The sequence below is a fragment of the Gouania willdenowi genome, chromosome 1, assembly GCF_900634775.1.
Source record: "Gouania willdenowi chromosome 1, fGouWil2.1, whole genome shotgun sequence".
NCBI classification, from domain to species: domain Eukaryota; kingdom Metazoa; phylum Chordata; class Actinopteri; order Blenniiformes; family Gobiesocidae; genus Gouania; species Gouania willdenowi.
In genome coordinates, this window is record NC_041044.1 from 41307441 (window position 1) to 41333299 (window position 25859).

General features: G+C 37.5%; 1 protein-coding gene across 4 annotated transcripts in view; it reads left to right on the forward strand.

Annotated features, from left to right (window-relative positions):
• The first annotated feature begins 934 nt into the window (after positions 1-934).
• rgl3a (ral guanine nucleotide dissociation stimulator-like 3a) overlaps positions 935-25859 on the forward strand; it is a 31047-nt gene continuing 6122 nt past the window's right edge. Inside the window, exons 1-10 of one of the 4 annotated variants that reach the window (XM_028453927.1) lie at positions 935-1090; positions 1932-2291; positions 14485-14774; positions 17500-17544; positions 17626-17795; positions 18612-18736; positions 18826-19140; positions 19765-19868; positions 20127-20211; positions 23259-23318. In XM_028453927.1, the coding sequence (XP_028309728.1) occupies positions 2103-2291; positions 14485-14774; positions 17500-17544; positions 17626-17795; positions 18612-18736; positions 18826-19140; positions 19765-19868; positions 20127-20211; positions 23259-23318 (1383 nt within the window). In that variant the 5' untranslated portion in view covers positions 935-1090; positions 1932-2102. Of the gene's footprint in view, positions 1091-1931; positions 2292-10251; positions 10447-14484; positions 14775-17499; positions 17545-17625; positions 17796-18611; positions 18737-18825; positions 19141-19764; positions 19869-20126; positions 20212-23258; positions 23319-25859 lie in introns of those variants that run through there. The other 3 variants (XM_028453918.1, XM_028453933.1, XM_028453942.1) reach the window with 3 other exon arrangements.

Genomic DNA, 25859 nt, shown 5'->3' on the forward strand with positions numbered 1-25859 from the left:
GAGTCATTGTGTAAATCACCAACTAATTCAGTTGTAGATATCTCAGTACCTCCAAATACACAAATTAAATTAAACAATACATTTTTCCCCAGGGGTCACAGTTTTTCCCACGCCTATATCACATGATGGAAGTCATTTCTTCCAAAATGCTACAATTTTTCTTAAATTATTCCCCAAATTAGGTAAAAATTAGTCACAAAATCAAGTAAATTTAAGATTCTGCAAGGACTGATATATGTCACTTATTGCTTGGATATTGTCGATGTTTTACATACTTTAAATACTGTTATACGTGGAAGTGAAAAATAGGGCACAAGAATGATAAAATTGCTCGATTTACCGCCTATAATTTATGGCCCATTAAAGAATTAAACTGGTCCTTATTTGGCCCCTAAACTAAATCTAGTTTGACACCCCAGCTCTTTAAAGATTTTCCTGTTCTTTGCGTTACGACTGCATCGCTCTGAATGCAAACAATTGGAACAAACCCAGCTTTTAGACAGCGTCACATTTCATCTAAGTTGTAACCAATCAAAAGGAGCAGGACGACCTTGTACAGTAGGTCTGGAAAAACTTCAGAGTTATAAAAACCTTCAGCTTCCAGATCCTTACAGAGGCCCAAACATGAGAACACAGTTTAAACAACAAGTGGATTTGGTTGATCAGCTCCCAGTCTTCATGTGTTCATATGTTCATGTCATTGTCTATTGTCAAAGGTGGAAAACGAGGGCAGGTGGTTTAATGGGGACAGGAAGAGCAGTGAACTGGAAGGATGGGAATTGTGAAGCTCCATTAAAATGGTGCATAATTATACGTATTACAGAGCACAGCCAAGGAAGGAGGAGGCAACTCCAACACACACACACACACACACAAACACAGAGATAAACACACACACATACACACAGATAAACCCACACACAGATAAACACACACACACAAACAGACAGACAGTGCATCATCCACCCACAAACACTGGGAACAATCAGTCCTCTGTGATGAATCCGGAGTCTTTTCCTTCCGAGTTTCACACTGAATGTTCCGGTTGGACGAGTGTAGCTGTGAACATGAGCAGAAAAACAAGATTACAGTAAGTGGCTTCAAATTCTCTGAATTTTTTATATGTTTATTTAGTGTTTGATGACTTTGAATATTATTTTAAAAAATGACATTTGTGGCTGCTTTGTATGAATAAGTATGAATAATGTTAAACAAAGCCAAATACGTTAAATCTGACACTCATCCATTTGAAAAGGAGTGAAATCTGAATATCTCGGAACTTACGGTAATTATATTTCATGTCACAATTTCACAGTGTATATGTTTTCTTGATACAGCTAATATTTTAGTTGTTTTTTCCATAAATTATTTATTATGGTCTTTGTCAAAGTGATACAGATTTAAATTAGAGCAGGTCAGTATCACATGTTTTATACAAATATAGAAAGAAAAAGCAATAACAAAATTAAAATAACTCGTAAAACAAAACAACAAGAAACACATTGTTTTATTTTTCATAAATGTAATTTACTTTTGTAAATTATTTTGATTATATATGCATTTTAAAAAAAAACATCATTTGACTGAAACTCCATAATATAAACAGAAATCATATTTTCCCCATGCTTATATCACATTGTTAAAAGATCTCTACATTTTTTCCAAAATCGTGCAAATTTTCTTCAAATTATTTCATCAAATTTCCCCAAATTACATAAAAATTGGCCACAAAAACTAAAAAATGTAAAGTGAAGATCCTGCAGAGACTATGTCACTATAATTGCTTTGATATTATCAGTGCCGTATACATATTTTATAAATTATTTATATGTGGAAGTACAAACTAGAGCTCAATAATGTTCAAATTAACATAGTCTGTATTTGACCCCTGAACTAAAATGACTTTGACACCTGTTGTTTAATGTTTTAAGATCAGTCACTCCTGAGTCAGCCTCACAGTAAAGCTGTAATGGTTCTACATCAACTGGAAATGCCCACATCTGATGGTTTCCACGCTCTCCTCCCTGACTCAGATGAAGAAGCAGCAGGTGTGGGTAGAGTGTGACGAGCTGTGTGGGCCTGCAGCGTGACCAGAACCACAGATGAGGATCATTCTTCCTGTGTGCGGAGGCAGTGATGGAGGAGAACCTCGCAGCATCCTGAGCCGGGTGGGCAGGATGAGGAAGCTTCTGTGGCTCAGGTCCAGTTACCGCGTGGGTGTCCACATGGACACGGAGCCTGGTGTGTGGCTGAGGAGCTTCCAGGTGCTAGACACTGATGGACAGAATGAGGTGGGTGGTGCTGGAACCAAGTTCTCATGATTTCTAGAACCTGAGTGTTGGGTTCACTGTTTATGATCAGGCTGGACTCTGCTCTAATGTGAAAACCTTTTATTGTGTTGTGAATATTTAATTCAGTTCTGTTGTCTGACCCTTACTGGGGAAAGATACTCAGTAGAGAGGCCCAGACTGATCTTTCCACATTCACTTCCACCAGCTCCAAGGGATTCCAAAGCATTTTCTGGCCAGCCGAGAGGAGAAATCCTCTTAGGGTGTCTTACGCCGGCCCCGGGGTCTCCTCCCCACTGAACTTTCCCCCATCCTTGCAAAATTGCCGATCCACCTTAGCTAGCATCTCTCGACGAGGAGGAGGAGTGGCTCTACTCTGAGTCTCTCTTTACCCTATCTCTAAGGCTGAGCCCACTTTACATAGCAGAGAATACTTTTTTCCTTTTCAGCCACTCGCACTCATGAGTGCATGTGTTTTGGTAATTACCTAAAGCTCATGATCATTAGTCAGGGTTGGAACGTAGATCGACAGGTGAACAGAAAACTTTGTCTTCTTTGCCCTTTTTTTTTACACCTTGAATTAATCAGGAAAGTTTCATTAAGATTAAGAATTGTTGTTCTCCAAGAGATTCCTTCAAGCTGTTAGGTTTGAAGGACTTGCTCAAGGTCCCACAGTGGATTCAAACCAGCAACCCTTCGGTTCTAAGGCCACTTCCTTACATGTGAGGCCGCCACCGCCTTTGCTCTCTCTTCACCACCACAAACCAGTTAGGGTCCCCCTAATTTTGGAGACACCGCTTCGATCCACCGGTCGATGTCCCCAACTCCTGACCAAGATCTGGAGATACTTGATTGCCTCAATTTGGGGCCAGATCTCATCTTTAACAGACCTGCAGCTGTAAGTCCATCAACAACCATGGCTTCAGACTTTGTCAGTGTTGTGTTTTAGTTTAAATTTCCATGAATCATCCTTTGGTGGTTTGGGAACAAATCTTCTTTGTAAAGACTAATCTTTGAATCGTCATGTGACAGCTTTACTGATGATGTGTTGTTGCAATGGTTAATGTTGAACATGGATTTATGATAATGTTGTTAAAAGTGGTGGCCTAGTGGTTTGGGGAATGGTGGCCTAGTGGTTAAGGACGCTGGGCTTGTAATCGGAGGGTTGCCGGTTCAAGCCTCACCTGGGCCGTCACTGTGGGATGTTGAGCAAGTCCCTTAACCCCAAACTGCTCCCCAGGCGCTGCAAAATGGCTGCCCACTGCTCCTCAGGGATGGGTTAAATGCAGAGGACGAATTCCATTAATGTACTAACATTACATGGCCAATTAAAGGCGAAAGCCCCGATTTAATCTTAATCTTAACCTAAATTTAAAAAGGGTTTTAAAAATGCTTCATGACAAACAAAGGATCTTTTTCACCCACAGTTGTGATGGAATAATGCATTACGTAGGTTGTTGACGCGCAAGAGGAACAAACACGTGATGTGATGCAGTGATTGACTCTGGTTTTCTGGCTTCTATCCAGTTTTAGATTTTTGTCTGAGACGTTTCAAGTGTCACTTCATAAAACTAAAGTTGCTGAGCCACAGTTTACCAGATGAACAAGTGGCAAAGAAATGAAAAAACACAGTGACAGCTTATGTAACCAATCATACCAGATTAAACAACACACACACACACACACACACACACACACACACACACACACACACACACACACACACACACACACACACACACACACACACAATACCACGACACTAGCATTCATCACAAATACAGTAGACACACACAAAGCCAGTAAATGTAGTTTGCACCACTAAATCAAATAGACACGCTTCCCTCAATGTTAACACCTAAAAGAGATCCTGGACAAGCCCCCAAATATGTTAATGTCTCCTCTAGGACACAAGTCAATGGCTTGAGAGGCCACAACATATATACAACAAATAAAAAAAGAAGTTTTCAAAGTTTTAATTCAATCAAAAGACATGAAAAGTTGAAGCAGAAATATCATCAACCCAAACAAACAAAAGGGTCAGAATGAATGAACGTAGGAAGGACTTAAGGCTGTCTCACTCAGAGATCATCCGGATTTCTTCAGAAGAATGATGTTTCCAGGTATGTTACCACTTGTATCACACATCTTTATAATTTAAGGTTAAGTCATTCTGGTTAAGGGAGTGAAGGTTTTAAGTTACTTCTGCAGCACAAAGCGTACCAACACTTCCTGTTTTATCCTACCAATGGTTCTGCTTGTTGTGACTTGATGTTTACAGTATTTTTCATCTGGGAACTTCTTTGATAGTTTCTGTTCCTCTTGGCTCTTTTACAACATTACAAATACAGCCTTTTTGTAATTCTGAGAAGGAACCATATATTGGGATTTCTGTCTTGGCGAAAACAAACGACTTTTCTGCACTTTCTTGGGTTGTTTGTTGCCTTTCTGTCAGCTCATCAGTCACTCATGTACGTAATTAAATCTAATGGAAGTCTTTCTTGTCAATATTTCTCCAATCTTTTGTTTGAAAATGCTGGGAAACATCAAAGAATGGCACATTTTTATATTGGGTGACAGAACTGCACTCATTAGGCAAACAAAAAGCTCATTCACCACTTTTAATGAGCATTGCATCGTCTGATGAAAGACGGCTCAAGTTTTCAGATCTCGCTCTTTTTTTTTTAGAAACTAGTGCAGTGCCCGTAGGAAATCTGTATTCAAACATGCATGGGCAGACTATCTACAGTATATACAGTCTGCCCATGATGTATGAATATATACATATGTAGGTGTTTGTGTACATGTACTGTATGTATATATGTTTGTACTATGTACTTGTGCAACCGGACACGTGTGTATATATATTGATATATGTAAAATTCTGTACATACCGTTTTCCTCTTTTATAACACTCATAACTTAATTGTTAATTTTGTTCCACATAAATATAGTGAAAGCCTAATTTTATTTTATATATTTTTTTTATTTCATCGTATTCTTTTGCACATCACAAATGTAGCTTTTTTTTTTACATTTAATCTTTTCGTGTGTACATTGTTCTATGTCACACTTGCTTTGGCAATGTAAACCTGTTTCTCATGGCAATAAAGCCAAGTTCTCATTGGTTCTGGCGCGCACGTGGCTACGGTGTGCTGTGATTGGCTCTTGCAGTACAAACAAATCTGACGTAGCACACCCTTGAACCAAGCTGCAGCCATGTTGAAAGTCTCATGGCAGTTTGAGCCTTATCGGCAGAGATATTTGAGGAACAGACAAACAGACAGACAGACAGACAGACAGACACATAGACACACAGACAGACAGACATTCCTTGCTTTATAGACAGATTACCAAATGTATTAAACAAGCTTTGTCAGCAGTACAACAGACACCTGTTTAAAAGTGTCTTACGTAGTTTTCTGGATGAGATGGACCTGTTTTTGTGTAGTACGTCATATCAAACCTGTGACACCACAAAAGCTGTCCTGACTGGATTCCTGTTTAGGAATGTTGACGCTGGCTTGTAATCTATGGAGGTAGATTCAATCAGAAGACAAATAGATTATAATTAAAGAAAAAAAAGTGTTAAAATGCCAAAAAATAAAATTAAAAATGGACACTTTTTTCTTTGATCAAAAATGTTTGTTTTTGTTTTTGTTTTTTTTTAATTGAAGTAATCTTTTTTGTATTTGGGCCATATTATGGGTAGTTTACATGTGTCTTTATTATTCAATCGAAATGTAAAACATTTCAATCAAAGAAATGTAATTTTTTTTCTTTAAATCAATCAAAGAAAAAAAGTGTTCAAATGTAAAATAAAATAAAATTAAGACCCAAATAATTGCATTTGAACACTTTTTTCTTTGATTTTTAAATTTTTTTTATTGAAAATGTGTTTTTTTTTAGTAATGTACATTGTGTCTTTATGATTCAATCTAAAGGTAAAACATTTCAATCAAAGAAAAGAAAACTATATATAAAAAAAATAAAATTATTAACCTCCTAGGACCTGGCGTCCACATACGTTGACCCAACATTTTCAGTTGTCTAGACCACAATATTACATTTTGCTCTACAAGGGCCTGGTGTCCACTTGGGAGGACATTATACTGCTACTTAGTGGTGAAAGAAGAGTATAACACATTACAGGTTAGCTTCAAGATGGCTGACAACACACCCGGATGTTCAGTCGGCCACTCCCGATCCAAAAGTCGACCAGGTAAGAAATGAAATCAAATTTCATGGCTGATTCTTGTTCAGATATGTATATAAGTGTTCAATGTTCGTTAGTGAAGTTAAATTTTACAAAAGTTAGTAACTGTAACGAAATACCATGCGGTTAAACATGAGGTACACGTTTGTGGACAGAACTACTTAGTTCTGATAGTTTGTTGAACATGTCCCCAAATGTGGACAAAGGAAGTGAGTTTTGAAATTGTGATTTTGGCAGAAAAAAAGGTTACTACAGTACAAGCAGATATGGCATATTTTATAAATAAATCTACATAGATTTTTACAAGAATTTTCTCATGATGGTTGTTTTTTCCAGAGCGTTATTCTGCGTCACAAGTACTGGAGTTGCTGGGGTTAATTGGTGGAGACAAGTCAGAGGTGGAAGATTTGTCAGACACCGATGATCCCGTGAGGGATGCTGATTATCAGCCCCCACGACAGGAGCCAAGCAGCAGTGAGGAGGACAGTAGTGGGTGTGAGGACCCCATTCCACAGCCCTCTCAGCCTATCAGAGGACGTAAACGTCTCCATGATGAATATCAAGGATATCGTTCGGATCGTGACAATGACCGATCACGCACTCCCAGGCGTCGCTCTCAGGAACAGCAGGATGTCTCAACCAATGTCCCAGAAGAGACAACACCAGGACTAAGCCATCAAGAACAGTCCAAGAAAGGGCATGGGGTGCGATGGAGGGCTTCTCCACTGACACCAAATCAAGCCCAGTTTGAGCATGAGGAGGACACTGTGGATGACAGAGAGGGCTGGACCCCACTGGACTATGTAGAACAGTATATTGATAAAGATTTGATGAAATTGATCATTGATTGCTCTAATGCTATACCACTGGCCAGAAGTGGGGATGCACTCAACACATCAACTGATGAAATATTTCATTTTTTTGGTGCTTCTATTTTGATGTCTTGTGTCCCATATCCTGCAGTCAAGATGTACTGGTCCAGAGCTTTGAGATTTCCTGCCATCACTGAAAAGTTCACACGTGACAGATTCTTCAGACTGAGGAAATCACTCAAAGTGGTCGTTGATGATGATGTTCCAGAAGATCTGAAAGAGTGTGATAAATTCTGGAAGGTGAGGCCTTTTCTTAACCGCATTCTGAAAGGTTGCAAGTCTCAGGCTCGACCAGATGGGACAAGAAACTGAAACGATACGTGACCATCTCACGACCAAATATGGTCCAACTCCAAGATGGGTGGAGTTGACCTTGTCGATAGAATGATGAATTACTATCGCATGAATGGCCGTACAAAGAAATGGACACTACGGATGCTAATGCACCAATAGCTGGTTACTGTACCGTAAAGACCTCAGTGTATTTGGCACTTCAAAGAAGAATGTCATGCAGTTCCTTGAGTTTCATATGGAAGTGGCCATGACCTTCTTGGGTCAGCATGACAATGACAACTTAAAAAATGAGGGATTTTCTCCTACTTTGGTTTTGCACTAAGAAAAAATGCACAATTGTTGTTTCCCAGTTTGTTTTGTTATGTTTGCACAAGTGTTGCCATGTTCAGGCACCAAATAAAGAGTTTTGTACATCATTACTCAATTGTGACTATATTGTGTCATATCGGAATTTAAAACGAATGTCCAGATATGTGGACATCATATTTCTCAGAAACTACATTATGTAATAAGATAATTCTCTGTATTCACACTCATCAGGTCCCAATTAGCCCAAATAGCAAAGAGAAATTTAAATTGCATGCCATTTAAGAGTTCGGGTCTTAGGAGGTTAAAGAAAACAAGTGTTTCTCTGAAATGAAAAAAGTTTTGAAGTTCTTTATTTATTTATTTACTTTTTTTGATTGAAGTGATTTTGATTTTTGAAATTATTGAAACGTTTATTATTATTATTATTATTATTATTATTATTATTATTGAATAATAAAGACACAGTAATCCACTCCTCGACTTTTGCTGATTTCATCTCTTTCTATAAGAGTCACTGTTGCTTTTATTTTTAAAAGTTAAACATAAAACCTTCCTGCTGGAACTTGTAAAGGTGTGGTGCACAGTTTAGGGGAAATGTTGAGTTTATACTTGAGCACTTAAAAGATATTTTGATGAAAGGTCAAGATTGCGGATTCACATCTTATCATGAGCTTTTACCAGAAGTGAGGCTGGGATTATAACTGTCAGACATATGGTAAATGTACAAAACCAAGTGACCAGCTGTTTGCTGATCACACAGCTGTAATCTGTTACTGGAAATCCAGGTGAAAACAGAAGAGCAAATGTCTCCAAGTGACACAACATTGTGAAGAGATAACCAATAAGAAAAGTCTGGAGGGAATCACCGTGGTTTTATTACTATACTAAGAGTTGTGCTTGTTGGCTAATATTTGTTTAAGCATTACATAAATTAATCCTGGTCGCGCGTGTGGTAACATGAGATCTCTGAGGTCAACAGATTAAGTAGATTAAAGGAAACAAAATTCAGGATGAATGTGATCTCATGTGTGTCGCTTTGTTGTTGTGTGTCTTAAAAAGAAAAATCCTAGATAATTACAGTAAAAAGACATGCAAACCTACAGTTTTTTAACTTCTGTAAGCTAATTTTCTCATAGTCTTTTGACTGTTATACAATACAGTGTGACCATGGGTCAGTGGTAGAGTGGGTCATCCAATAACCGAAGGGTTGGGGATTTGAATCCCGCTCTAGGAGTCTAGTCATTATCATTGTGTCCTTGGGCAAGGCACTTTACCCACATTGCCTGGTATGAATGTGGTGTGTTGGTGGTGGTGAAAGGGACAGATGTTGCAAAATGGCAGCCTCACATCTGTCAGTCTGCCTCAGGGCATCTGTGGCTACGATAGTATCTTCTCACCACCTTCAATAATGCACATCAGCGTAAAGTGTTTTGAGTGTCTGTGAAAAGCGCTATATAAAATCCAATGCATTATTATTATGTATTAGTCAATAGGACTATTTTAGTTTCAGTCTCGTAGCTTTAATAAACTAAATAACTAAATCTGTTGCAAATAGTCGACTGAAATATACAGGATGAGAGTTCAGTCATAAAATCAGATTCTAGGGTAGAGAAAATTAGTAATTTCATGAATAATGTGCCCTAGTTTGCACTGCCATATATAGATGATATATAAACTTTAAGTATGTAAGGAACCAACAACATCCAAGCTAAAATAGAGCTTAAACTTAAATGTATTTTAAATTTGGGGAATATTGTTGAGTAATTTGTTTTGTTAAGTTAAAAAAAAAAATTAAAAAAAAAACATTATTATGATGTAAACATGGGGAAACTGTAAACACTGGCAACGTTCTCGGAGAGGCCAAGATATCTACATCAGAATATTTGGTAATTTAGGCAATGATTAAAGAAAATATTAGTTTATAAAGCTACTAAACTTTTAAGTTTAATTATGAATCATTTAAAATAATTAGAAAAATGTTTGTCTATTTACTCCAATCCAAACAAACACATGGAGAACCAACAAACTCCACACTTGTTGTTTTTTTTGTAACACCTCCACAGTGCAGATAACTTTAGCATCACGAGTGAAATATTTTCAGGTTCAGGTTTTAACCACGCCCTCTGTTTATCACCTGTCCATAAAGCCACGCACCCGATTGTACTGTGCTCTTAGCCCCGCCCCCAACCTGTTCCGAAGCCCCACCCCGCCCCTCTCCTCGCTCCTCCCCTCGTGCACTGTCTGCGTTTCCTTCATTCTCAGGTTAGACTGCTGCTGAGCGCATTGCTGGACTAACGCGCTCTTCTAACAGGAAAATATGAACATTTTCAATCTTTTTTGGACTGAAATGGACTTTCAGCCGACAAAGATGAGTCCTAAAACATTTTTTTAGCCTGTGTAATCAACAGAAAAGAGGATTTATTGAGTCTAAAGTGGAATAAACATGGGAAAATGGCACCTATCCATGGTAGGTTTTACTATTACTGGTCATTATTAGCCATTTAATGTTGAAATGTATGTTTTTCTTTCAAAAATAAAATTGCTATTACAAACAGCTATTGTAAAATAAATGCAGAAAGTTGATTTAAATGGAAGCTAGTGCTGGTTTTATCAGTTATCTTCTGTTTATCTATAAATCTGGTTTCTGTCATGTGCAGTCAAGCAAAGTTTCCAAAGTTTCAACAATACTGTGATGATCAGCTGAGAACATGAGAATATTCACAAGAAGTATTATTATTTATATTAATGTATAATCTATAGCCTTTGTTGTTTATGCTAAATATCATAATATGTTTGTAGTATTTAAAAATATGTACAAGTAGAAAAAAAAAGCTTTGACACAGACAATACCAACACTGAATTGATAGATATAAAAACAGAAATGTATTGAATATACAATTTCAAAATATATATATAATTATTTTTTACCACATTGGCAAAAATGGATACAATATGTATTAGCCCAAATAAGACCAGATTTTGTTTAAATAAATTACTAAAACATTATTTAAAGTTTTTTTTAAAGTGGATATATTATTATTATTATTATTATTTTTTTACTATTTAGAATGGGTTATTTAATATGTAAAAAATACCTGTCAAACTGGTGCCTTTTATATATAAATATACATAGTTTTATTTGCTCGTTCTCTCTACATCTAAAAAGTGACTTATCCATTTTTTGTTTAAAGTAGGAAAGAAAAGGAAGAAAATGAAAATGTTCATTTGTTGTCATGTTTTTTCTTCTTCTTTCTTTTGTTTGTGTTTATATACATAAAAACATTAGTTGATGTCAGAATGGAAAGAAAAATAACTGGATCTGTTTCTCAAAATATGTGTTTCATCTTACTTAGAGCTGGAGAAAATCTGTGCATGACGTAATTGCCTGACTGTAATGTATTCTATTTACCCCCGAAAACTGAACAAAATGGAAAATCTTTGTTTTAATTGTAAGGCATAGAAATACGTGTTTGCTTAATGGGCTGATTAGAAATCTCTGTGATTATAGTTGAACCTCTGGAGCCCATGAATGGTAAGTGATGAATCAGACAAAGCCCTACTAGTAAACCATCTACGTGGACATGTATCACTGCAAACTTATTACCTGGCATTACCACCCTAGCCTCTTTCTGTATGATACGCTGCTGCTGCTACGAAGCAGAAATGCTTCAGGAAATAGTTTGAGGAACACAACAACTGGTTTGTGGTGTAAATGTGGTGTCCAAGTTTCCCAGAAGCCAAGGAAACTGAAAATTCTGCTGTCAGTTGCTGGACTGTAAATCTATATTTGCATCCTTACCTCACAGGTTTTGACTCCTTTGAAGCTGGAGGCCTTTCTGTTGAAGCCACATACGAACAGCTCAGTCTTTTGTGATTAGTTTCCCGGAAAACACTGAAGGTTCCTGTGACTTCGTCAAAGCCAATGCTATGACAATTAGCACGTTAAGTCAAGTGTAATAGGCCATCCAAAGCAAGGCAAATGTATATATGTGGCACAATTCATATACATATACTTTACATGATTAAAAAGTGCAACAGAAAACATTTAACAGTTTAGAAATATATAAGAAGATTAAAATCAGCAGTAAAAACATTTAAAGTCAATAATATGATTAAAAATCTCCCTCTCAGTCATAGTAAGTAAGTAAGTAATTTATTAATGAAGAGCTTTTTGCTGATAAAATCACAAAGTCCTGTACAGAGTTGTGGTAAAAATACAAGTGCAACATCATAATAGAATAATAAAACATGGGTGCATAAAAAACATCTAAAGAACAGCAACATTAAAGGATAATAAAAATTAAAATCCAGTAACTAAAAGTTTTTCTGTAAAGTGTAGTCTTCAACAGTTTTTTAAAAGTGACCACACAGTTGAGCTCCCTGAGAGACTGATGCAGGTTATTCCAGAGTCTGGGAGCCACAGCCTGGAACGCCAGGTCTCCTCGGGTTTTAAATTTAGTTTTTGGGGTCTTTAGGAGACCCTGACCTGAAGACCGAAGGCATCGCCCTGATGAGTAGGAGAACAACAAGTCTGAGATATATTTAGGGGCCTGACCATGTAATGCTCGGAACGTGAGAACTAATATTTTGTATATTCGAAACTTTACTGGAAGCCAGTGCAGAGTTGCAAGAATGGGGGTAATATGGGATGTTCTAGAAGCACCAGTTAAAAGTCTGGCAGCAGCGTTCTGAACGATCTGGAGTCTGTTTAGGGTCGACTTATTAAAACAAGCGAAAACAGAATTACAATAATCAATACGTGATGATATAAATGCGTGTATGACCAGTTCCAGATCTGATTTTGCTAATAGATGCCTCACTTTAGAGATATTTCTCTGGTGGTAAAAACAGTTTTTAGTCAGTAGACGACAGTGTCGTCATGGACTGATCAAACACAACCCCAAGGTTTCTGAGTTTCTGGTTTTAACAGATGAGCCCAGATCAAAAGGGAGTTTTTAATCAGAGGAATCTTTTTATCAGGAACGATGATCAGAGTTGCTGTTTTGTTTGAATTTATCTGGAGATACGCAGTAGAGAAAAAAAAAGTGTCTTGAACCTTGATTTAAAAATGTTCCCATATAATGCTGACTTCCGCTCTGCTACAGTTCGTTCCACTTCTTTGCAGCATAACAACTAAAAGCATCATCACCATGTTTGCTGTGAACTGAACTCTGGGCTCCACTATCTGACCTGTGTCCATAGATCTGAGTGACCTGCTGGGTTCATACCTGACTAACATCTCACTGATGAATTCAGAACCCAAACCCATTGGGTTTTATACACCAGCAGCAGAACTTTAAAGTCTATTCTGAGGCTGAGTGGGAGCCAGTGGAAAGACTTTAAAAGACGGGTAGTAAAAGCGTGCCTTATTGGAATCCTAGTTTAGACGTTTCTTAACTATTTTATAAGTCTATCAGTGAGTCTGTGAAAGGCTAGAGTTCAATGATGAACCGAAACAAGGAGGAAAGGGTGTGGCTGATGACGAACAGATGGATGATTATTTGGATTGTGTTGTTTTTGTTGTGTAGTTGTGTGACTCTGTTTGGACATTTAAACTGGAACATTAATGACTGCTTCTTTGTCTAGTCCAGTCCTACCAGGTCTGAGTCAGGTTATAGTAATGGTACGAGTGGTTGTCACAGGAATGAGGTCAGCTGTCTGTCTGAGTTCCATCACTTTTATATAACCGTAGTAGAATAGGGATGCAATGCACCATATTGGATTTTTGGCCGATAACTGATACCGATATTTTCTAATTGCAGAGATCATCTAGTTTCTGTAGTGGAATAAAAAACAGGGCTTGAGACTGTGACCAAATTGGTTGCATATGCGTGTATTTTTTCAGTGTGCGAGTGAAAATTTCATCTGGTCGCATCTGTGCGAGTGCACAGGGTGACCTTAACTTGTGATGAAGCGGCTGAGTGCCTCGTCACGTCCCACAAAGTGCACTTTATCTCTCTCTCTCTCGCTCCACACTGCGGGTGAGGAGTAAACACCAACGCGCTCCGTTGGAGTGCGCGCGCGGTCGGCGAACGGAGCCAAATGAAAGTATAACAAGCCCTTCAGTGACAGTGCACACTCACATTGAGGGCAGCAGTAAAAAGGAAGAACGCGCCAAGCGCAGCGACAGGGCCAGTCTTCACACTGATACTGTGGAGGACCTCATCAGAATCAGCATGGAGAGGCCAGAACTGATGGATGATGCTAGGCTAGATGTTCAGCTGTGGTTCTCCCAGGGGAAGAGGGTTAGGAGACCCCACTATAAGAGCTGGACCCTCTGAATTGAATTCCATGGGGTGAAGCAATGCAGATATTAAGTTGGTTATGCTACTGTTAAGTTAATTCATGTACAGCATTTATGCAAAATAAAAAAAAAAACAGAATACATGAAACCTGTTGTTATGCTTTGCTGTAATTTAAAACATGTTGGTTACAGCTACGGTTGGGAACTACTGCTCTGAGATACATTGACTGTAAGTTCATACACTGTGCATCTCCTCCACAGGACCCAGTGCAGGAGTGGGGCGAGGAAGAGGACGACGGTGCCATCTTTGGCATCACGCTACGCAGGGAGCCTGTCCCTCAGAGCTCAGACGCTGCAGAGCAACCAACGACCTTCAGCTTTGTGCAGTACCACACAGTGAAAAGTCGTAGGCTGAAGGCCGCCACCTTGGAGCGCCTGGTCACCCATCTGCTGGACTCTGAGCACCGGGAACCAGACTTCCTGCCTGTGTTTCTGTCCACCTACAGAGCCTTCACCTGCCCAGGTGCTCTCATCAAGGAGCTGTTTCAGAGGTGAGACGTGGGCTCAGAGATGAGGATTCAGACTCTGAGTATAATCTAATGCAGTTGTGAGAAGAAGTTGCAATTTTTCAAAATAAAACTACCAGAATATACTCTACATGAAGAATGAATAACTCTTTGTTTTGACCTTAAATAAAAGTCCTAAAAATAACTCATAACAAAATTACTCCAAAAACACACAAGTCTACGTAAGCGTATTGCATTCACTTTGTTTGTTTTTTGTACAATTTATTTTTTCTTCTGTTTTTTGGATAATTTTCTTCTTCTGTTTTTCATGCTAATTTATTTTTGTTTTGTTTTGTTTTTTGGACAAATTTTTTACTCCTGTTTTTCTAACTAATTTTTCTGAGCTTAGAGGACATTTGAAACAACAGATGCATTAATTTGATAAAAATATACTTTCAACTTGGTTTTAGACAAGAAAATGTAGTCCAAAACACAGAAAAAAATGTTTAAACGAAAAAAAAATATATATATATATATATACATATATACAGGTATATATATGTATTTCAACCAAATGTAATTTGTCGAAAAGCTCGATCTCAGTCAGTCAAATTTGATTTATCCGATGCTTTAACATTCGCTTTGCTTTTATAACCCTCTGTTGTTTTAATGCTACGTCGTTAAAGGCTATCCCTGCTTATAAACGTACGTGCACAACCTGGCTTTTACAACATTTCCTTTCCACGCTGACAGCTGAGCTGCTGAGCCTCTGCCTGTGCGTTACATTGTCTGACGATGAGGAAAAGTTTCTATGATGGCTGAAACCATCAGAAAACAAACGAAACAATCTCATACATTGTTTGCTTTCTGTGTGGCCATGACAACACTTGTCACACCCTGGAACTTCCTTCTTTTCAAAGCTCGTGATTTGCCTGCCTGGAATGTTCCGGAGAGGATACACCTGAGCTGAACACCACACGCCCAGCAGTGAAAGCAGTGGAAATATAACCTGCTGTTTGACGCATCAGTAGCTGCAGGAGGTTTTTGTGTTCACACTACAGCTGAGTGTGTACACGACTGGGTTGATATGTTATATTTGTCAAACAGTCCCCCTCATATCTGTCGTGCTGGTGGCAACATGTTTCCTGAGCTTCACGCACGAGGCCACACTGGTGCAAACTGGGAAACCTCTTTTCCCTGCATTTCCTATTAAGGTTTTGTACAGGATGCAATTATTTCTCGGTCCAGTTTGTTTTTTCACAAAAGGAATGGGTAACAATTCAGAGATGTCCAGAAAAAAGAGTAGTAGGCTAAAAAAATACAAGGTTAAAAGTTGCTGCGAGTTGCCACTGCTGCATGCTTATGATGTGCAACACCGAGGGGGGTCGGGGGGCATGCCATCATTATCAGTTTACCTCTTTCCAATTGAAAATGTATCAAGTTATAGTATACCAGTAGTATGGGTGCTTGGTCTCTTAGTAGTCCTCTGTAGAATGCTGTCTGGCACTGGAACATATTTGCATGATTAACGTCATATTGTACATTCCTATAACTGACTGGGCTGCTGAAAGAGAGTCAAATTAAATGTTCTCTCATTAAAACACAAAGTGCATGTAAATTCTTGATGAAGAGCAGCTTATCTGCTTTATTACAGTGACTGTGTGAGCTTTGCTCTTCTTTCCTACTCTGTGTGTCTCCATTCTCTGCATTCCTTGCAATGTGGATCATTTTTTGTGCACCCTGCTTTAATCGCATCCAAGTAATGATCCGAATGCTTATATCTGCGATTTTAGATACAGTCCGATAAAATCTGATATTTGTTTTCTTGCTGGTTTCGGACCAATATCCGATATCAGTATCGGATTGGGACACCCCTACTTACTGCTCCTTCTCAACCTCTGCTTAGAAGAAGCTTTAGTGCTCAGATGTGTTCAAATACAGCTGCTCCGCGAGTCATTGGATAAGTTTGCTCGTATCATCACAACATCCCTTTTTGGTGAGGAAAGTGTGTGCCGAAAACCGAAATTGCACTTTTGAGCCATTTTCATCAAAAAGTGTTCGGTGGCCCAATATTCGGTGCATCACAAAATAAAAGGGTCAGTTTTTCTCATACCTACTGTTGCGGACTATTTTTCTCTGAGTAACATCACTTGATCAAGCCTTTTCTAACATTCCACGCTCCAAAATAAGTCATAAAAGTATGTATGATTCACGCAGATATAGATTTTCGGTATTACCGAATACCAAACAAGAACAAAAATGGTGTCAAGCGAATTACTCTCATCCTTGTCTGATTAAAAAACACAAGAATTCACAATAAGAGTGAAATTAAAACACTTCTATGCACCTGCATACAGGACTCCACATCCCACAATGCAATCCATACAAAGTTCCAAACAATTGTAACCTTTTACATCTTCAAATGATCTTCTGTTTATTGATCTTTGAGGCCTAAACTATGTCATCATCTGATTTAATTTTAAAATAACAAAGCTGCAAACCTGCTTTCACTTAAGTGAAAAAACAAATTACCACTCACTCCACAGACGTGACCGGCTTTAATATATACAGTATAAATTCATACAGGTGTGTGTAAATGTCTCATTATATGGTTGTTAATCTCTCAGAGAGATTTACCAGTTGACACGGCTGTGTCCGTGCTGAGTGAGCACTCAGGAAGTTGAATTCCCAGGACTTTTGGTTGTATATAGTATGTTGTTGTGTCCATGAAGTCCTTGTTGATGTGACGTGTGTTCTTTCTCTACCTCAGAGACGACTCAAACAATGAGGTGGACAACGCTGTGTGTCCTTACAGGTCAGTGGAGTCACGTAGTAACACTTTCCCTCCTGCTTCCTAAAGGATCTTACCTCACTATCTCATATGTTCCCCTCCCAGTACGTTACTCCCAGTGATCAAGCTGTGGTTGGATGAATACAGAGACGACTTCTATGAACCTCCTCATTTCCAGTCCCTTCGGACGCTTTGCGTTCAACTCCAGCGACGCCTTCGCTTCCGGCGTTTGGCTCAGGCTGCAGAGATGTTACTTAAGAGGTTCCAGGAGAAAGGTAAGACCTGATGACGTTCTTACTTCAGCTAAAACTGAATCCAAGCCAAATAAAAACAAAGTTTATTTAGGAAAAGTGTGTCTTTGTATTGTTAGAACTGAGTGTGTATTTGAGTGCAACTGATTACAAGTACTCACATTACTGTAAATGTGTTGCTTTTATGGGTACTTTTTGAGTATTTTTCTAAATCAGTAATTTTACTTGTACTTAAGTATGTTTTAAAAGAAGTAAAGTCATTTGTTATATTTCTACACCCAATCGTTACTGAGTAAATTATTATTTACAGACATTGTGAAACTACAAAAAAATGAAATGACCCGACAACAATCAAATGCATCACATAATAACCGAGCAATCAGATTAAACTTAATACACTGTGCCAAAACAGCATTGACTGGAGGTTATTTTCTCAGTTTTAGAGGTCATAAATGTAGCTATAGTTAGAGAATTTTTTTTCATTTATTTTGAATTGAATTAATTGGTGTTATTTTATTTAGAAAGTAATTGTACATTTTGACAAGCCTTTTATTTTACACAGATGCCTTTGTGGAAAATAAAATCAGTTCCAATCGTGCAATATTTCATCTCTTCCTTTTTAGGTTTATACATGAGGTGTTTACTGTATGCAAGGGAACTGTGGCAAGATTTATTACCACAAATAAACATGGGGTAATAAATAATAATAGTACTGTTTAATACTTGTACTTGAATATTTTATGAATGCCTTACTTGTACTTGAATACAATTTAAATCAAGTAACAGTACTATTATTATATATCTTTATCAGTGCTCTTGACACCTCTGTGTGTGTGACAGATGGCAGTGAGTCTGGTTCTAAGCAGGACCACAGTGATCAGGTGGATGGATCAGACATGAGACAACACATCTTCATGAACTTCACTGCGAGAGAAGTGGCCGAGCAGTTCACCAGACTGGATGCTGTGCGTCTCATTTACAGTTTAAGCCTCAGAGACTGGAGTCACTTCTTTTTACCAGCCTTTTCTTTTCTTTTCTGTTGTTGTTTAAACAGGAGTTGTTTGTCAAAGTGGTTCCTTTCCACTGTCTGGGCTGTGTCTGGTCCCAACGCGACAAGAAAGAAAACCGAAGCCTGGCGCCGAGCGTTCGCGCCACCATCTCTCAGTTCAACGCCGTCACCAACCGCGTCATCACGTCACTCCTGTGCCCTTCCTCGCCCAGCTCCTCCTCTTCCTCCCCCGGGTCGTCTCCCCGCTCTTCTTCATCCTTCCTGAACCCTTCTTCTGCTAGCCCTGGTTCACCCAACACCCCACACACCAGCCGTGGTCTGAGGGCCCGCATCATAGAGAGGTGGATCAACATCGCACAGGTCGGAATCAATGAATCTGTAATTAATAAATAGATAAATAATAAATTAATAAAACAAATAATTAGAAAATAGATTGATAGATGGATAGAAAAATTAATTAATGAATACATAAAAAATAATAGATAGATAGATGCATAGATAGATGGAAAGAAAAATGTATACATAAAAAAATAATAGATAGATAAAATAGTAAAATAATACATAAAAAATAATAGATATACAGATACATTCATAAATTAATTAAAATATAGATAGATATATAGATACATTAATAAATGAATACATAAAACATCGATTGATAGATAGATAGAAAAATTAATAAATTAATACTTAAAAAATAATAGATAAATAGAAAGAAAAATTAATAAATTAACAAAAATAATAGATAGCTAGAAAAAATTTATAAATTAATACAAAAAATAATAGATAGATAGATAAATTATTAAAATAATACATACAAAATAATAGATATGTAGATACATTCAAGTATAGATAGATAGATAGATAGATAGATAGATAAAAATGAATGAATAAATAAAAAATGATAACAAAAATAAGTAAACATAAAACATAAAGTTTGAAAAACATGTGTATAACTCAATCTGTGTGTGTGTGTGTGTGTAGGAGTGCAGACAGCTGAAGAACTTCTCCTCTCTGAGGGCCATCCTCTCAGCTCTGCAGTCTAACGCCGTCTACCGTCTGAAGAAGACGTGGGCGTCTGTCAGCAGGTCAGCAAACAGCTTCTAACTCTGATTGATCATTTATAATCAAATCTGTCTCATTCTAATGAGGCTCTAAAGCAGCAGCTATAACACAGACCCCTGTATTCACCAAACAACTGAAACTATGTCTAGGAAATATATTTTCATTACAACAACCAATTTTATTCCTTCACAATTACGTCATCATTATCATCATGTAGTTTGTTTATATTTAAAAAATGCTTTTTTCAGGTTAAGCGCTGATTGAAATGTGTTTAATTTTAGGGACAGCATGACGACCTTTGACCACCTGTGTGAAAACTTTCCTGATGAGAATTGTGTTCTGACTAGCAGAGAGATCCTGCTGGAGGTACAGTAACTATGATGCTTTTTTGCACGCCCATATATAAATATCTATATAAATTAAGGGTTTAAAAAAAAAAAAAATCCAATCCAAAAAATGTCCAAAAATGATTTTTTTTATCATGTATTTTAACACAAAAAAAAACCATTTAATTGCGCTAACATATGCATAGCACGTAAACGCCCGACCTTGTTAAACTACTTCAGTCCTCAATGCATTTTAGCTGGAAGTTGATGCACTTTATTTTTATAAAACATACTGGGCTCGTTTATACATGTATGTGGTATTTTTTTTTTTTTTTGAGAATTTAAGAACTTTACAGAATCAGAATCTGGCAGAAGTTAAACTTTTTTGAAAACTAATTTGACAGTGTGATAAACATACCACTTGTTTTTGATATTGGTTCTTCAATTACAGTTAGTTGCTCTTTACTTTGTTTAAAAATTTTTTTAAAAATTGTATTAACATACATATTTCATGTAATTTTTGATATCGCAATGTACCCCGCGACCCTGAAAAACAGGAGCAAGCGGGTGCCAACGCTATGCTAATGTTTATGCTAATGCTAACGCTAACGCTAGGCTAATGCGATTGCTGCGCTAATGCTAACACCAGGCTAATGCTAATGCTAGGTTAATGCTAACGCTAGGCTAATGCTAATGCTAGGCTAATGTTAACGCTAGGCTAATGCTAATGTTTATTCTAACGCCACGCTAATGCTAACGGTAGGCTAATGCTAATGTTTATTCTAACACCACGCTAATGCTAGCGCTACGTTAATGCTAATGCTATATTAATGCTAACGCTATGTTAATGCTAATGCTAAGGCTACGTTAATGATAACCCTATGCTAATGCTATGCTAGGCTAATGCTAACACTACGTTAATACTAATGCTAATGCTAGGTTATTGCTAATGCAGTGTGACGCGGGCCAGCACATCCATCCTCACTTGCATTTTCTTCAGGAAATGCAAACATTCTAGTTATTGTTGCATCAATCCCACCAAATCAAATTCCGCGTATTGCGTAAACTAAACCTGACAACAAAACTGATTCTCATTCTTATTCTGATTCTGCGATACAGAAAATGGACGGTTAGATAAATGAAGATTGTTTATTTAAAGATAAACACACTTCAGTTTCACGTCACTGACTGTGAGTCGTGGCTATTGTGGTTCTAAAAGATGTATATTCTGTCAAATGTAATGTAAACCTAACCATAAGCTGTTTCTATGGTAACACAGCAACGGATGTAATATTTGTGCAGCACACATGGTAACAAGGACTATAAAAAGTATGTAATGAGCATGAATTACAGTCACACACACACACATTTACCACTGACATCATTTAGATCAGGGATGTCAAACTCATTTTAGTTCAGTTTTATGCAAGAAAACAAGTAATTTCAACATCATTGTGCCATAGTTTGCACTTCTATGCATATAAAAAATACAAGATATGTAAGAAACCAATAATATCCAAGAAATAAGTGACCGATATGAGTCCCAACAGGATCTTCACTTTAAATTTCCTACATTTTGTGACCAATTTCTATTTAATTAAGGAAAATATTAAGTCATAATTTGAAGAAAATTAAAGGTTTTCTTAAGAGTTTTGAGTTTTTAACATTAAATACAGTTTAACATTAAAAATTACTGCAGTCATGTTATATAAGCAGCGGGAAAACTGTGAGCACCTTATGTTTTCTGTCATTTTTATTTTCTCCTGTCGGCCTGAATTGGATGCTCCAAAGGGCCGGATTTGGAACCCGGGCCATGAGTTAGACACATGTAATTTAAATGAAGAGACTTCAGAAAGGCTTATGGAGAACATGCAAACTCAACATAAAAAGGCCTATGTTAGTGTTCTTAATCCAAAACATTTCATTTTAAATCAGATTTAGCCTAAACTTTCACTGTGTATCAGCTGTTTTGACTGCACAGCGTTCATTGTGGCTCGTCTTCATGGTTTGTAGAAATAATCGTTAATACACACTGAGCGACGGTAAACTTTACACCTTCATGCTTGTGTGACTTGTGCTGTGCAGCCTGTTTGTGTTCTACACAAGGAACGACACACGACACTAGAAACAGTACATTGTGTCCTCGGCCTTTATCGTAGTCACCATTTAACTCAGTGGTTCACAGGCTTTTTTGGGTCGTGACCCCATTTTTATATCGCAAATTTCAGCCAACCCCAGAGACTTTTTTTTTTTTTTTTTTTTTAATTATTATTTTTTAATCATATTTGTTAGACTTTGTGTTACAAATATATTTTATTATTCTGTTTTCATTGTAAAGTGTCCCTGGGTGGCCTGGAAGGCACTTTTAAATACAATAAATTATTATTATCATTATTATTATTATTATTATTATTATTATTGATAATAATATGAATAGTATGAGAAAAACAGATTTAACCTGTTCCCTGTTCTGGGCAGCCACGGCGCCATTGTGATATTATGTATTGTTTTTTTAATGGTGCAAAATATATAAATGAAAATAAATAAATACAATAAAAACATTTATTATTTATTTTATTTTATTATTAAAAAACGTTTCAGGCGACCACATTTTATCTACAGGCGACCAAAAGGTTGAAAACCTCTGATTTAACCTGCTACGGAGGCTTGTGTGCACGTGAACACATAATTTACACTTATTTATTTTAGTTTTTTATCTTTATTATTGCTTTATATTTTGACTGAGAGACTTTCTCTGTGTTTGTTGTTGTATCTGTGTGCGCTAAGTGTGTGCGCTAAGTGTGTGCGCTACGTGTGTGCGCTAATCATTTTACAGTGAATCATTGTTCTCACAGAATGTGTCGGTAAAAGCAGTGACGGTGATGAACTATTAATGTAATGAGTACACCGTGTCCTAATATTGGATGAAATAACACTGAAACACATTATTATCACCCAGCCTGCATCGCTGAGTCTCACAAACACACACCCATAGCAACCTGTTCATCCATGAATTAAACACTTATGTAACGCACCTACTTTTGTCTTCATATTTATATATTTTAATTATTCTTGGATCCATTCCAGGAGGGCTGCCACACAGAGGGTTTGAAATCTCCACATGTCTGCTCTGAATCCAAGCACGCGGTGAGAGGCCACAACATCACACAACTGTGCTTTTTTTTTGGTCACTGATCCTGTTAATGAGTTAAAAAAAGAAAAGAAAAAGAAAGGCAAAGGTATTTTTAAGTAAAGTTTCCCCTGGTTGTTGTCGATCTGAGTTCCTCACGTTGGTAAGCTTTGCTTAAAATAAGCTTCAACTTCTCCTTTCTTTTCAAATCTGAAGCCTCAGCATCTTACCAGGCTGTGTAGTCATAAACATGTGAACATGCGAAGGCTTTCCCACAGTGTGTCTGTTTATTCAGGCCTGTTTTACAGCCCCATATTCACTGTTTAATGGCTTTTACTCGTCTGTTTTATTAGACAAGTGTTTTATCCGACTGTACCTTGTTATCCTGCTTAGGATAGCTGCACCAGGGAGCGCAGTTCTCTTATTTTTCTAAGGATTTAAGGCTGGAGATACTAGTCAGGTTTAACAGTGGTAACACAAGACTGGGATAAAGTGTGGAGACGTAAACGTTCCAACTGGCCATGGTTGGACTTTAGCTGATGGAGTAAAGAATATATATGTATATTTTTTTTAAAGTGTTGATGGTGACTCATCGTCACTGCAGGTTATGAGTTAATAAGTCATCAGAATTATGTGTCACTATCCATCCACAATGCCAGAACAAAGTACACTTCTCATTGGTCAAGATTACGTAACCTGGAAATAATCTAAACCCATTAAACAAATGGAAGATCATTAAAAACTATTGTTTAAATCTAATCAGAAAAACAATTAAAAACAATCATTACAGGAGAAAATCTTATTATTTTTTTTTTTTTTTTTTTTTAAATTAAAAGTTGTTTTAGTTGTATTATTGTAGTAACTGTAACATTGCTACTCTTTGCATTAAAGGTCCCATGTCAGGCTATTTTTCACTCATCTCCATTTGTTCTAAGAACCTCAAAAACATACTATTTGAGGTTTATTTTCCCAAACTCGCCTGTTTTCCAGAGTTTTAGTCTCTGAAAAGTCACTTTCTGAGCAACTCTACACAAACAGGCTGATTTGCGTCCTACTTATGCATATTCATGAGTGGGCGTGTCTATAGACGGGACACTGACTTCCTCCTCCCCGCACGGTGACGTAGGCCCAGAGGACGACCCGCCCTCCTCCCACCCACTCCATAGCCGAGCTCATGCTGCTTTATAAACACGAGACAGAGCGTGGGGGCGGGGCGTTTGCCGATGTATACATAGTAGGGATGTAACGATTCACTCAATTCCCGATACGATTCGATTCACGATACTGGGTTCACGATACAATTCTCTCATGATTCATTTTACAAAATGGGACTGTACTTAAATGACTGAGAAATATTCCTTTTTTGGGGGGGGAAAAAAAACTAGAAAATACTGTACTATTTTCCCTTTATTTTTCATTGTCAAAAGAATCCCTTGATGAACTATTCAAACAATGCAATTTAACTAAAAATACATCTTGAATGAAATAAATAAAGGAATAATACAAATGAAGAAGCCTATTCATTTAAATTCTGGTTCTATAGTAAACAATACAAAACCGCATAATAGTTATTTTTCTTTTTAAAAGTGCAACTGAAAATGTATTTTGTGACTTAACAATTGGACCTTAAAAAAAAAAAAACAGTCTGCACTGTATTTGCGTCAGATATTTGTTTGAACCAGCAGAGGGCGATGGTAACCCAGTGGTCGGTTGGCATGCAGATAAGTGCAGTGAAGAAGAGATGCTATGCTAGCAGACAGGGTTAATAGAAAAACGTGACTTTTACAGATATTCACTTAATATTATAGATATTCTTTTGGCGCTAAAGGGGTAAGGAATCATTTATGAACATGTTTAAGAGTAGAAGGCGGCCAGAAAGAAAGTATTAGCAGATTTTGCCCGCTGCCATGACTTCTGGATAGCGCCCTCTGCTGGTTAAAAAAAGTACTGCGATTCAATTTTCACAGCATCGATGTGAACCTTGATACCTATGAATCGATTTTTAACTGCCTTACGATTGATCATTACATACCTAATACATAGACTGTAGAAAATACATACATAGCACTGTGAAGAAGGACGCTGACTTGCTCACCTTCGTGGGCGTGTCTGATTACATGTCAATCACGGCAGAGAGCTTCCTGGAGGCGTGGCTTCTCCAGCTCAGTGCCGCATCAAATTCGTCATCAAAGTGGGAACGCGTCATCAAATTGTAGCGAGGTGTTTGGGCTCACCCTGCAGTAAGAAAGGAGCAAATCACCGTCTAACTAACGATTGATGGAATCAATGAAAAAACACTGTGTGCATGTGTATGAAGCCCTAAAAACACTTTATGATGTTTAAAACACAGAAAAATTGATTTAGCGTAACATTGGCCCTTTAATAAAATCCATTCTAAGCCGTTTAAAGACACCCTATGTTTTGTCAAATAGGTACAAGTGAAAAGACTTTTTTTAACATGATGGTTTTAATCACAGTCGTTTGGTGATGTCATGTTTCTATCAGCTTTGTTGATTTAACACAGTTTGAGTGTCTGCAACTTGAAATTTGTGTCTTAC